The sequence below is a fragment of the Somniosus microcephalus genome, chromosome 33 (assembly GCF_052327205.1).
Source record: "Somniosus microcephalus isolate GS21.2 chromosome 33, FLI_Smic_1.0, whole genome shotgun sequence".
NCBI lineage: Eukaryota > Metazoa > Chordata > Chondrichthyes > Squaliformes > Somniosidae > Somniosus > Somniosus microcephalus.
This window is the reverse complement of record NC_141019.1, coordinates 28,920,125-28,934,806: the sequence shown is the minus strand read 5'-3', so window position 1 is coordinate 28,934,806 and position 14,682 is coordinate 28,920,125. Positions and strand designations below refer to the sequence as shown.

Sequence of the window (14,682 nt, the reverse complement as noted above, 5' to 3'; positions counted from 1 at the left end):
TTAACACACAGATACAACAACCACAACGTCAGTATAAATCCGAAGTCAGGCAAAGGGGTTTCCTTTTTTTTTTTAATTTGGCGGGGGGGGGGGGGGGGGGGGGCGCGAAAGAAGATCACTACCATGAATTACTGCCAGAGGTTTTAGCAGATTGACATTTAGTCGAGTGCATATGTATAAATGGAAAGTGCAGTTGAAAAACAGAAAAGCTCCCTTAAGTACCTGTAAACTACTCAAAAAGGTTTTCCCCCACCCGTGCTTTTTTAAAAAGCTGAAAATACCTATTTTTTGTAAACAATTTAACTCAGAATACTGAAACAAATTAGGAGGAAAGTAAAAGTTTTAGGTCAGCTTATACTGTGAAGTAATATTCCATGGTTTAATTCTCTTAAATAACATTCATTAGAAACCTACAGAAATTCGTGACAGAACACGGGAATAGATTTTTGCAAAAATGATAAAGAACAGTCTAGCTGGAGTAATCTCCCAGGTGTGTCATCTACAATTGTGAGAATGTCAAGCTCGTGCTCACTTTCCTCTTCCTTGCCTATTAAGCTCCATATTTTATTCAGTTGGTCCATGCGACGGTAAAGCAACACCTTCCATGTCATGTCTATTGACAGATAAACGTCAGTAATAGCAGATGGCTCTGGTCCTGTGTTTGCTAATCCTTCTAAAATTAGATAAAACAGTTTTTACAGTCCAAATATCAGGAGGCTTATGAATCCCTGGCCACCGACAAGGATGCTTTCATCATTATTTTCAGCCACCATTTGCTGTTTGCTCAGAGACTGGAATCTCCCTCTCACTGCTGGTTCATCTTGGCAGCCTCCGCCCTGATCAGTGCAATCAGATCCTGGTTAATTAAAAACACAAAACGAAGGCCAGCAATCTACAGCAGGAAGGAAATAACAACAACAAAAAATTATTCTATCAGTTGCATAGGTTTTTCATGCCAGAAATTCAAACCTTAAAAAAAACTATATCCTTGTCTATCTGCCATCTGCACAATTGGTTAATATCTCTCTGAAGATAACCAATCCCCTTTCTACCCATTACCTGCCCACGACATCGGCAAATTGACTATCGCAGCCCGTCCATATCATTCACAAATATTTTGAACATAAGGGTCCCACAACAGACACATTGTAACACCACTGACTACTTCCCCGCCCACCCATCAGAGCATTCTCTACTTAATCACTCTTTGTCTTCACGTTAAATGCGCTATATAAATATAAGTTGTTATTATTGTTACTCAACCCATTCACAAACCATCTAAACAGTTCTTTATCTATTTTGGGAGCCTTAACCTTCTTTACCAATCTCACCCAAGGAACTTTATCAAAAGCCTTTTGAAAATCTAAGTGAACTACATCTACTAGATTATCCTTGTCCACTAGCTTAGGATACCTCAATTTACACAGAGGCTCAATTGTACTTGTGGCTTTTGTGATCACTTGAATCATTGAATGCGCTTTTTTTTTAAATATACCAAATTTGTAGCAAGTGATCGTCACAACGGTCAACATTTTGACAAGTGCAAGATGATTCCCCTCATCTTGGACACAACGCTTACTTCGACAACAGAATTGTTGTTCAATTTCCATTTATTTCCGCTCAGTACTGGCCTGCCATCGATGTAGATGGGACGTCGGCCTTCATTGGCAATGAAGAAGTCTCCATTGTTCTTCAGTTTTATTATACCTTTAAGACAAACAAAATGAATTTCTTTCTAAAGCAAATATCACTCCCCAGTGGTTTGATCCCACATTGTTACACGAGAGGAAATGATTCCAAGATTAATTAGAACCTCTCTGGAACCATGTTTATTATATAGCTACAGATTCCCATTCAGCTGCTACTCCACATTATGACAGAGGCAGCCTGTCCAACACAATCCCGACAGCTCCAACACAAAAACATTAACCCATGTCCAAGGAGAAGAGCCAAGTTTAAATACCAAGTGTCCGGTGATGTTTGTATTTTTTTTCCCCCAGAGAATTCTGTCCATCTTACTTGGTTGCCTCTTTCAGAAAGAAAATCACTTGGGGAGGGGGCACGAGAGAAAGAGAATGGGGTGAGGAAGAGAGAACTGGGAGTGTGGTTAATTGGATAGCTCTATCGAAGAGCCGGCACAGGCACGATGGACCGAATGGTCTCCTTCTGTGCTGTATCATTCTAATGATTCTATGACTGCATTCACATTCTGTGCTGCTCATCCTGGCGTGCTCAATGAGTGCACAGACAGTATCGCAGGTAACTGGAACCGGAAGGGATATAGGTGTGTGGATGTTGAGCAGCAAAGAATTATTATTTTTGAAAAATGCATCATGCTGACCAGTAGAAGATACGAGCAACTGGTTCAAATTTCTTGGTCCCTCATTCCTCACGAGGTGAAGTGCATACATATGTAAATACACAATTACATACATTTATAATTCATACAAGAGGAAGATAAAGTCAATCTAATGTAGATTGCAAGTCAAATTGAGAAAAAAACACTGACTGCTCCAAGACTGCCTTTTTGCCCCAGTTGTTAACCAAGGTTTAGAAGAACGCAGCAGGCAGGGAATTCTGTCCAAGAGCTGCACTCATATGACGCTCAGTCACAAAGCAGTACCGACAGTGGTTGTAGCCACAGGTCCACTGCCCAGATTCCCAGGGTTACGGCATGTACGGCAGCCTGAAGCCAGGAAGAATCAGCAACATAGAAGAAGCTAATACGATAGCAAAATTTCAGATCATAACCTCGGCCCCTATTATATTTTTATATATTTTTTATCCACACCTTTGGTTTGTGCCTTTTCCTTGTTTTCCTCTCTCTCCCACATGGCAGCTGTCTCTCACTCTGCCAGCGCATTTCACACTTCATCTAGAGCCATCCTTTGTCTCTTTACCTGTCCTATTACCATCTCGTCTCGCCTTGAATATCTCTTAATGTCTCCTCACCTCTCACAGACCTTCCCTTTTGCTCTTTCATCCCCTCCCCCATTTCCCAGCCCCCAAACTGGCCTTTTAATCCGTTTCATTTCCTGTTTGTTTCCTCAGTTCTGACGAAGGGTTTCGACCTGAAACGCTAACTCTGTTTCTCTCTCCACGGATGTTGCCTGGCCTGCTGAGTGTTTCCAACGTTTACTGTTGTTATACATAGAAGCTGCTGGTCAGTACCTTGCCTTCTGGAGATTTTCCATGCTGGTCCTTCTAGAGAGAGGTCAACATCAATCTGATTATCTTTTGTGGCTCTACCCAGTGTGATCTGTTTTGAGGGGAGAAGGGAGAGGTATTTATTAGACAGGGAGGGGAGACTACATACAAACAGGGGTCCATTTTGGAATTTAAAAATCTGGATTTAGCGGGATCAAAAAATGAAGTCACCTTTTCAAGTCCTTAACAAAATGTCAGCATTTTTTGTGATTTTCCCATTACAGAATTCTTTACATCTGTGCTCATAACCTAGCAGAGTGGCACTGAATTAGTAGCAAAAGTTCAAATTTCAGCACAGCAACATCTGAACTTGAATTCCACAGATCGAGCAATGACCATAAGCTATTCCTGTGCTTATATTAACAGCGCTGTATAAATACAATTTCTTTCTGATATACTTTGTGACGATTCCTCCGTCTGCTACTCCATTGATGTACATTTCAAAATCGTTGATGGAGGAGCTCAGAGTATGAAGAGATGGATACTCTGCCTATCTGACATGGACAGTTCCAATCAAGAGTCCTGCCCAAAATCTAAACCCACCGCCTTAGCTTGCTGACTGACCGGATGGGCATTTGCAGCATTTCGTTTTTAAAAGTCACTGTATCTTTAGAACGGAAACAAAATAACCAGCACACCCTACAACCATCTATATATCAAATGAAAATACTGCCGTACCTCTCGAGATCTCATCAAGTATCGGACCATTCTGCCTCGCAAAACAGCAAGAGTCTGGTTATCAAAGTCGGGAGAGCTGATACCTTAAGGAAACAAAAAAGGGATCGTTTTATAAATTTAGGCCTTTTCTGGCAGGAATATTACCTTTATAAAAACAATGTACAATTCTCAATGATCCTAACAAAGGCACACTCGATGAAAAAGTGTTTGGGATCTATCCTTCTTTTGAAGTTGAGAATCACAGTTCATTTTTTTTTAATCATGATGATGCATTTTGATACAATTTACTTCATCACATTGTTTGTAAACAAACAAAAAAAGTTTGCCAAATCCTTTTCCAAGGCAATGCCCCTTCAGAGAGTGTGGAAAACGGCCTAATATTTTTTTATCATAAAACTCCCCGATAAACCACATGGTAACCTGATCACTGAATCTGAAAACATCAAATAATTTTCCAATTTGCCCCTCTTGGGGACACAGGCCCAAAACCAATTCTTCCCAACAGCTACTCATCCAGGAACATCTGGTTCCAGGAACATCTGGTGGCCGTATGCACAAACAAACCAAATTCGAAGAGAGGGGAATTCCAAACACAGCCAGTAGGTGGTGTTTTCTGGGCTGGAGCGCCCTCTAATGGCGTCACTCATTTCAACTATAAACTGGATCTGGGGGCACATCGAAAATAAAACGATTCTCATTCTTAGCTACTTTGCATTTGCTGGGAACATTTTTGAAAAACCTGGTTTCCGCCGGTTCCTGGTAACTACTGGAACTTTAAAGTTACATTTTAAATTGAAACCAGCTTTATATATCTTTTGAAAGTTTTAGTCTGAGCAGTTGCAAATACAGCAATTTTTACACACAATACCATTGCAGTCGGCAAAATGAGCCTTTTATACAATAGTTGCCTGTGACCATGTGGTATATTATAGTTTGTTACAATAAAGACTTTAATATTACACTATCGATAAATAGAGTTATAGAAACCTCATTTTTGAGAGCAGGTAATCTTTATGTTTTGTCGAAATATCAGCCAATACCTGTTTGCCTTCTCGGCCAGGGATTGGTGACCAATGTGAAGGAGATAGGGGCCTAGCAGGGTTGTGGTGGATACTGCGAATACTCTTGGCAGGATCACAATAGCATTTCTGCAACCACCTCCCAAAGAAATATACAAGAATATGACTTTGTACTTGTACACAGTGCTTTACAGACTGCAGTTTTAGCACTGCTTAAGGGGGTCAGCCATGACTCAGTGGTAACACTCTGCTGTCCGAGTCACTCGATCGTGGATTCGAGTCCCACTCCAGAAATGTTTATTTCTTGTAACTTCTTGCACCACAGATGTTCCCCCAGCCAGGATGTCAGGGCTGCGACTGCCACCTTATATAAACGAATGTTGCTATACAGCCAGTCACTGTGCAGGGGAAATCACAGGTACACAACGGCATTCTGCCATTCACTGGCACAGCTTGTTAGAGCGCCAACACGCTGCTCCACTGTGCCAATCCTAGTGGGGCATTCTCATAGAATCAGAATGGTTACAGCATGGAAGGTGGTCATTCGACCAGTGCCAGCTCTCTGCAAGAGCACCTCAGCTAGTCCCACTCCCCCGCCCTTTCCCCGTAGCCCTGCAAATATTTTTCTTTTAGGTACTTATCCAACTCCCTTTTGAAAGCAGTGATTGAGTCTGCCTCCACCACCCTATCAGGCAGTGCCACTGTATACCTTCTTACAGTCCGAAAAACAACCGTTCACCACTACTCTCTGTTTCCTGTCACTTAGCCAATTTCGTATCCATGCTGCCACTGTCCCCTTTGGGCTTCAACTTTTCTGGCAAGCCTATTATGTGGCACTTTGTCGAACACCTTTTGGAAATCCATGTACACCACGTCAACCGCATTGCCCTCATCAACCCTCTCTGTTACCTCATCAAAAAACTCAAATAAAGTTGGTTAAACACGATTTGCCTTCAACAAATCAGTGCTGGCTTTCCTCAATTAATCCATACCTGTCCAAGTGACTGTTAATTTTGTCCCCGATTATTGTTTCTAAAAACTTCCCCACTACCGAGGTTAAACTGACTGGCCTGTAGTAGCTGGGTTTATCTTTACACCCTTTTTTGAAGAAGGGTGTAACATTTGCAAGTCTCCAGTCCTCTGGCACCACACCCATTTCTAAGGAGGATTGGAAGATTATGGCCAGTACCTCCACGATTTCTTCCTTCACTTCCCTCAGCGTCCTAGGGTGCATCCCATCCGGTCCTGGTGACTTATCGTCCTCAAGTACAGCCAGCCTTTCTAGTACCTTGTCTTTATCCATTTTTATCCCATCCAGTATCTCCTCTACCTCCTCCTTCACTATGTCTATGGCAGCATCCTCTTCCTTGGTGAAGACAGATGCAAAGTACTCATTTAGTACCTCAGCCATACCCTCTGCCTCCATGCGTAGGTCTCCTTTTTGGTCCCTAATCGGCCCCACCCCTCCTCTTACTACCCGTTTACTATGATGCTGCTGCAAAATATGTTGTGTGTAGTGGGACTTAGGACTAATAAACAGAGCACATCATAAAAATTATGAAATTGGAATATCTAAAGCATAAACAATCGTAACTTTAGTTCTTAATTCCAATATGATCTTTTTATGGAGTGGCTGTGCCTTGAGTTCACGCTGCAGTGCCCTCAGCCTGTGATATGCCCCAAAAGCATCTGGCTTAGTGATGCCAATGGGACTCAATTTAGTCACTGTTTGCTCCTTCACCTGTGACGCTGTCAACTAGAACCTGCCACTTCGGAAGCTCTTGTTCCAGCTGCCGGATCTCTCGCTTCTGACGTCGGTCTGCCAGAGTGAGCTCTGGAAAAAAAACACAAGCAACAAATAAAATAAAATGGATGTAAAAAGGCCGGAGCAACTTGCTACAGCATAGGCTTTCAGGCAAAACATAAATTGGCTCATTTGTTTGCTGCGCAATGGGAGAGGGGCAGGAAGACGACGCTGGATTAGCATTGAAAGAAATGCCAGTAGGCATCTGTATAAAAGACATTCACATTCTCCGGACATCCCAAAGTGCTTTACAGCCAACGAAGTGCTTCTTGAAGTGTAGTCACTGTTGTAATGTGGGAAACGCAGCAGCCAATTTACACACAGCAAGCTCCAAAAACAGCTATGTGATAATGACCAAATAATCTGTTTTTTTTAGCGATGTTGGTTGAGGGATAAATGTTGGCCCAGGACACTGGGGATAACTCCCCTGCTCTTCTTCGAAATAGTGGCCATAGGATCTTTTACGTCTACCCGAGGGGGCAGACGGGGCCTCGGTTTAACGTCTCATCTGAAAGACGGCACCTCCTACAGTGCAGCGCTCCCTCAGCACTGCACTGGAGCGTCAGCCTAGTTTTTTGTGCTGAAGTCTCTGGAGTGGGACTTGAATCCACAACTTTCTGACTCCGAGGCAAGCGCGCCACCAACTGAGCCACTGGCTGACACTGCGTGTAGCAAATCCTCCTCCCCATACTACGCATCAAGATCTTAGATCAAGCTGATAGATACAGATGAGTCATAGAGTTAGATGGTGCAGAGGAGATTTACCAGAATGGTTCCGGGGATGGGGGATCTTAGCTACAAGGACAGGTTGGAGAAGCTGGATTTGTTTTCATTAGAGGGGTGATTTGATAGAAGTGTACAAGATTATGACTGGTTTGGATAGGCTAGACGGGGAAAGGCTGTTCCCACTAGTTGATAGTAGAACTAGGGGACACAGATTTAAGGTTTTGGGCAAGAGATGCTGTGCGTAAATTGGCTGCAACGTTTCCTACATTGCAACAGTGACTACACTTCAACTTTTTTACGCAGCGAGTGGCGAGAACCTAGAACTCGCTGCCGGCGGAAGTGGTAGAAGCGGAGACACTCAGGCCTAGAAATTCAGTGGGCTGCGCCACCCGTTAGCACCTCAAGAGGGCGCTAAATGGGTCGGAAGCCACTGGCCACGCCTCCCGCTACATTCAGCGGGACGCTAATGGTGGCGCTAGCCGTTAGCGCTGCGCGGCTACCGATGACGTCATCGGTGTACGCAGCGCCCCGCTAACGCCCCGATCGCGTTATTTAGACGCGCCCCCTGCCTGAACGCCGGACGCTATGTGCGACCGGTTCAGGGGAGCCTACCTGCGGCGGTAGAGGCGCTAATTAAAGGAGCGGTGCGGGGTGGCCATTTTTGTTGCTGGCCGCCTGCCAGCACCTCTCCGCGCTGCCGTCCCCGGCCTCCTGAGCCCCCCCCCCCCCCGCGGAGTGCCGACTGCGTTCCAAGAGCCCGGAACTTCTCCTCGGTGCCGGGCTCTTTTGTCAGCACTCGCGATCCTCGATCCCGCTGCACAAGGCCCCTCCCCTTTAAGAAGGGGAGGAAGGCCTGCAGTACCGCAGCGCGCGCTGCGGCATGTTGCGCAGCGATATTCAGTTGCAGCGCCCCAAGAGGGATGTGGGGCGCCTCCAGTAGCGCCGCGCTTCCCTCTGGGGCGCGCCAACTGAATTTCCGGCGGGCGGTCGCGACTGCTTCCGGGGCGCTACTTTTAGTGCCCTGGCGAGGCTGGCGCCCCAAACGGGGCTATAGTGAATTTCTAGGCCTCAATGTTTTCAAGGCACTGGAGGGAAATAAACTTGCAGCGCTACGGGGATAGAGCGGGGGAATGGGACTGACTGGATTGCTCTAGAGAGCCGGCACGGACTCGATGGGCCGAATGGCCTCCTTCTGTGCCGTTATGACTATGAGAAAAGTCATTCAGCCCCTCCATCCAGACCGAACTTACAGCCGCCCACCACCATTACAGCAAACTGTTTCTTAAATGATTCCAGGGCATTTGCTTCCCTGCCCAGGAGTCCATTCCATATATTAAATCATTAACAAATGGACTATATAAAACCAACCAGTCACTATAACACACTACTGCCATGGCTTCCAAAAACACTGCTATTTTATGAAGATATTAAAGCATATTCAAGTCAGCTCCCATAAATACCAAAGCCCTGCTGCTAGATATCAATTACACTCTGCCGTGGCTCAGTGGGCAGCACCCTCACCTCTGAGTCAGAAGGTCGTGGGTTCAAGTCCCACTCCAGAGACTTGAGCACAACAATCCAGGCTGACACTCCCAGTGCAGTGCTGAGGGAGAGCTGCACTGTCGGAGGTGCCGTCTTTCAGATGAGATGTTAAACCGAGGCCCCATCTGCCCTCTCAGGTGGACGTAAAAGATCCCATGGCACTATTTCGAAGAAGAGCAGGAGAGTTCTCCCCGGTGTCCTGGCAAATATTTATCCCTCAATCAACATTACTAAAACAGATTATCTGGTCATTTACATATTGCTGTTTGTGGGAGTTTGCTGTGCGCAAATTGGCTGCCACATATCCCACATTACAACAGTGACTACACTTCAAAAAGAACTTCATTGGCTGGTAAAGTGCTTTGAGATGTCCAGTGGTCGTGAAAGGCGCTATATAAATGCAAGTCTTTCTTTAGTTCAACTACTGACATCTAGGAGGTGTAAATGAGATGCTGTGGGTTAGACGGCAGCACTGTCTTTCATAGCTGCACTTTTAACCATACAACCTTAGACGACTGTGAGCATTTCCCCTGATGAAGGAGAAACTGCATGCGGCACTATAATACTTGCAAAACACTGGAAATACTTGAACTCAAGGTTGAAGGAGTTGACGAGAAAACCCTGTGACAAGCACTCATCTAAAACAGGGTGCAATAAAGACTGGGAAGATGCACTGACATATCAGGAACCTTGACTCGCTTGTGGACTCTCCCCATAATTAGCTTTAGTCAGCAAACATTTCATCACCACAAACTGAAATCTGGCAACCTACCATGTTCCAGGACATCATCTCGTGTTTCTCTGGGAAAGGAATAAAAACAAGTGTTACACAGCATTCTATTGGAGCCAAGATGCTTCCCTATATACAGGAAACTCTTTTATCCGGCACAGACATGGAGCCGGTTTATCAAAAAGTCCGGATTACACAGAGAATTACACAGAGAGGTATAGTTAAAAGGTACGAGAGCTCCGTACACAGCAACAAATCCAGGCTTCCCTGTTGCTTAGCAACATGTGCAGGAACCCTGGCCACAGACCAAGCATCCCTGTTGCTTAGCAACATGTGCAGGCACCCCGATTGCACAGCCACAGATCCAGGAACTGCCACTAATATGAAGTGAAACTTAGCTGAACCTACTCCTGAATTTTGCCGGCTAACCGAGATTTCCGGTTATTTAGGTGCCAGTAAATCGAGAGTTTCCTGTACTGCATTACCAGATTAATGTTTCTTGCTACCCCCCCCACTCGGAAGGTGCTAACTCATTCTCATGTAGTTCCACAGGCTCTCGTGGCCCTGCAGTACCTCATTCAAGTCGCTTTTCCTTGTGTGCAAGGCAATGAGTATAGGGAGCCTATTTGAGCATTTGGGAGGGGCAGAGGATTACCAGTCTGGTCCAATCACTTCCTCCTGCAATAACCAGTCTTACCAACAGGGGTCACTTACACAGCATTCAGGAACAAGCACCTTGGTTGATTTTCCCTTCCCTAGTGCAGGGACACCAATTGCAGCAGTCCATTCACCCCAGTTCAGATCAGTTAACTCAACTCATCACAGACTGGAGACACCTCAGATCCACATCAAAATCACTGGGGGAGCCAACAACTTGAGGCATCTGGAAGGATCTCCGACGCAATTTCTGAAATGGCCCAAGCATTCCGATTTATCAATGTTTGTCCTGTTTGGATCAATTTGGACTTCAAATGACAAACTGCGGCCAATTCGGGTAAAATGCAGCCTCAGATTTCTTATCCTCAAGAACGGTGCTGTTACTTATAAAAAGCTGAATTAGCAGCGAGAGTCAGGGTAGGAATCAGAGCTTTGGATAGGTTGGTCCAAATCCTGAGCACATTCACCTCCAGTTCATTAGAAACCACGATTATCTATCTTATTACACAAGAGTGACTACAATAACTGAATATCCAGCAGGAACATTTCACTGGTATAACAAGTTTCAACCCACAGATTGCCAATAGCCTCTAGCATGCAGTAAAGCGCTGGCTGCCCCAGAAAAAAATGTCTTCATCCAAACCTCAGAAAAACACACCATAACAATGAAGCACTGCCCACCACATGACTAAGATGTGCCAGTTTAATGTGCTGTTTTGGGCAGTAAACTAGGAAGGAATTGGGTTAAGACTCATCCCACATTAGATCCTTACACCCAAAGAGAACTCTTTCTAAAGAGAACACTTTCTTCCATCAGTCTGTGCTGGATTCTAGCCCAGGTCCCAGGAGGTAACGTCCCACCGCTCTAATATTTCACTGCTCAAGAATTAAGGTCATTTTGACAAGAATATAAATAAATAAATAAATAAATAAAGAGAGGAGGGGGGAAAATTACATTCACACTTTCCCACTGTACATAAATCTTCAAACTCTTACTTGAGTTTGCTGTCATCAATCATGTCTTCAGCATCAGAAAAATTCAGAACTTGGTCTCCTTTAGGTAACGGTTGGACTAGAAAGAAAAAAAAGAGTAAAGAACCAGTCAGGAAAAAGCAGTAAAAGTCAGCCCGCCGAGTAAAATAAACTGCACATTAACCAACAGCAGCAGCAGCAAATTACACTTACAGAACGCCTTTAATGTAATATAATGTTCAAAAGCGCGTCACAAAGGCAAAACCAGACATTGAACGATAGAGGAGTTAGGAGAGTGACTGAAGGGGTGTTCAAAGAGATTTTAAGCAGGGGAGAGGGCTAACAAGGTTTAGGGGAGCGTTCCAGAGTGCGGGGCTGAGATAGCTGAAGGCCCTGTGGCTGAAGAGAGAGGGAGAGCTGCCCGTAACCTTCTTTAGCCCAGAACATGGAACAGCTCTGGCTCCAGGTCTCTCCACTGCTCTTTGTGCGATTCACCAATGGCAGGCACATGCTTGCAGATGAAATCAGACTCAATTTCCCCTTTTACTTTCTCTTCGCCCATTCCTTTCCCCTTCACGTCAAGGCGCCTCACCCAGCAGACCAGCAACAATATTCATTCCCAGACTCAAAATGATAGCCAGCCCGGAGACACACCGATAATGGTGTGATTAGGAAGCAGCTCCCTGCTTTGTGCTGCCAGGCTGGCCTCTCGTCTCTCCTGAAGGCACGGACTCTCACGAGGCTACAGGTGAACAGGCAGTGGTCACCCTCTGGTACTTCTCAGTTCATTCTTCAACTGCACTTCATTCTTGCCAACACCCACCAGTGAGGTGAGCCTGGACATAGCGTGTCAGCAACAACAACAACTTGCATTTATATAGTGCCTTTAACATAGTAAAACGTCCCGAGGCGCTTCACAGGAGCGTTATAGAACAAAATTTGACACCAAGCCACATAAGGAGATATATGGGTAGATGATTGGTCAAAGAGGTAGGTTTTAAGGAGCGTCTTAAAAGGAGGAAAGAGAGGCGGAGAGGTTTAGGGAGGGAATTCCAGAGCTTTGGCAGCTGAAGGCACAGCCGCCAATGGTGGAGCGATTCAAATTAGGGATGCTCAAGAGGCCAGAATTAGAGGAGCGCAGAGATCTCGGGGTGGGGTGTGGGGCTGGAGGAGATTACAGACCTCATAGAAATATAGAAGACAGGAGCAGGAGTAGGCCATTCGGCCCCTCGAGTCCATTTAATGAGATCATGGCTGATCATCCAAACTCAGTACCCTGTCCCTGCCTTCTCCCCATATCCCTTGATCCCTTTAGCCTTAAGAAATATATCTAACTCCTTCTTGAATATATTTAATGAATTGGCCTCAACTGCCTTCTGTGGTAGAGAATTCCACAGGTTCACCACTCTCTGGGTGAAGAAATTCCTCCTCATCTCTGTCCTAAATGGCTTACCTCATCAGCAGGTTTATTTAAATTGTATGGGGTGGGGGGGGGCAACAGAGCCAAGCCTGATCCCGTCCTCAGTCAACATCCACTGTCCAGCGAGGGTCAGGACAATCAGGTCCTGGGGGATTCTGTTGCCCTGGTTGAGATCAGCTGACTTAGCACAAATCTAGGACTTCCCTGATTTGTACACCTCAGTAGAGGAACATGGGGACAGGAGGAGGCCATTCAGTCCCTCGAGCCTGTTCCACCATTCAATTAGACTGATCTTCCACAGGGAACAGTCCGTGTACCCATTGAGAGAAGCTCGCTAATATTTGAGTTATCTGGTTGAACCAATCTACATCATCTCACCTCCACATCACAAGGCAAATCAGGATAGCAGGCACCTAGGTCATCCACGACCACCAGCGCCTCGCCAGGCTCGAAGGGGATACGAGGGCATACACCAGGGACAAGTTAAAATAAAGTGGCCCTCATCAGCAGACAGGGAAGTCACTTCAACAGCCGAGGATATGCAGAAAGCGGTGGATCAATGGCTATTGCCCGCTCAGCGGCCACACAGCCAACATGCTTTTACCTGTTTGATCTTCCAAGAGGTAGTACTGTTTCATCAGCTGCCAATGAACCTGCAGGGATTTGGCAGTGCGTGACTGATAGAAAACATTTGGGTGTTTGTTCAGCAACTCCTGAAAGGTGTCCAGCATGGGCTGACTGGTCTGTGGGCGGAACAGAAAAAATAAGGAATGGTAAACAATGTCGGAATTTTCTGTCAGCATTGCCCCATCAGAAGGTTATGACGTCCAGGCAAAGACATGTAAAAACTTTCATCTCCCAAACAGAAGAAAGATGCCTGGCTTATTTAGGGACCAGCTCCAATTAAATTGCACATCCAAGGGTATTTAAATTGAGCACGGTCAGATAGGTTAGGATTTTATTGAAATGTTTTATTATGTTTCCTGGTACTAGGGAGACTCATTAAATAACAACAGAAAATGCTGGAAAAACTCAGCAGGCCAGGCAACATCCGTGGAGAGAAATTAGAATTGACGTTTCGGGTCTAACCCTTTTTCAAAACTAGAAAGGAAATAAAGTAGATCGAAGGCAGGGCTGCGATAGAACAAAAGAAGTAAAAAAGAGACATTAAGCAGTATTCAAAACCAGACGAGATGGTAATAGGACAGTGGAGACAAAAGACGGCTCAGATTAGGTGTGAAGTGTACTGGCAGGATGAGAGACAGCTGCCATGTGGGAGAGAGAAAAAAAAGGAAAAGGGGGGGGGGGGGGGGGGGAAAAAGGGAAGACCCAAAACAAAGGGGTGGGAAAAAAATTATAAGTAAAAATGTAATAGGTCTTCCCTTCCACCCCCCTTTCCTTTTTTTTTGTTCTCGCTCCCACATGGCAGCTGTCTCTCATCCTGCCAGTACACTTCACACCTAATCTGAGCCGTCTTTTGTCTCCACTGTCCTATTACCATCTCGTCTGGTTTTGAATACCTCTTAATGTCTCTTTTACTTCTTTTGTTCTATCGCAGCCCTGCCTTCGATCTATTTTATTTCCTTTCCAATTCTGAAAAAGGGTTTCGACCCAAAACGTCAACTCTAATTTCTCTCCACGGATGTTGCCCGGCCTGCTGAGTTTTTCCAGCATTTTCTGTTGTTATTTCGGATTTCCAGCATCGAGACTCATTAAATGTTTTATTACTGCATGCATGTGCACGCACACACTTCCTCCCCTCTTCTGAAGGCACCAAGGTTTGCTGGAGAACAGCTCCAGCAAGTACCAGCAGTCCTCCAGTGCTTCACTCTAATGGCCATTCTCCATGTGTGAGCCGAGACAATGCCACCAGACTATTCAGTTGTAGAGTGCATCATAACTTCGGCCCCATCCAATGTTCGCCCAC

The 14,682-nt window shown here is 45.3% G+C and overlaps 1 protein-coding gene across 5 annotated transcripts in view; it reads right to left on the bottom strand.

Annotated features, from left to right (window-relative positions):
• Positions 1–352: 352 nt before the first annotated feature.
• Positions 353–14,682, bottom strand: part of mcrs1 (microspherule protein 1) — a 28,392-nt gene continuing 14,062 nt past the window's right edge. For 4 of the 5 annotated variants that reach the window (XM_085972836.1, XM_085972837.1, XM_085972838.1 and 1 more), the window contains 8 exons: positions 13,360–13,498; positions 11,360–11,435; positions 9,749–9,777; positions 6,646–6,738; positions 3,886–3,968; positions 3,172–3,259; positions 1,580–1,707; positions 353–892 (listed from right to left, as the gene is read on the bottom strand). In XM_085972836.1, coding sequence (XP_085828962.1) covers positions 806–892; positions 1,580–1,707; positions 3,172–3,259; positions 3,886–3,968; positions 6,646–6,738; positions 9,749–9,777; positions 11,360–11,435; positions 13,360–13,498 — 723 coding nt within the window. In that variant the 3' untranslated portion in view covers positions 353–805. The remainder of the gene's footprint in view (positions 893–1,579; positions 1,708–3,171; positions 3,260–3,885; positions 3,969–6,645; positions 6,739–9,748; positions 9,778–11,359; positions 11,436–13,359; positions 13,499–14,682) is intronic. The other variant, XM_085972841.1, reaches the window with a different exon arrangement.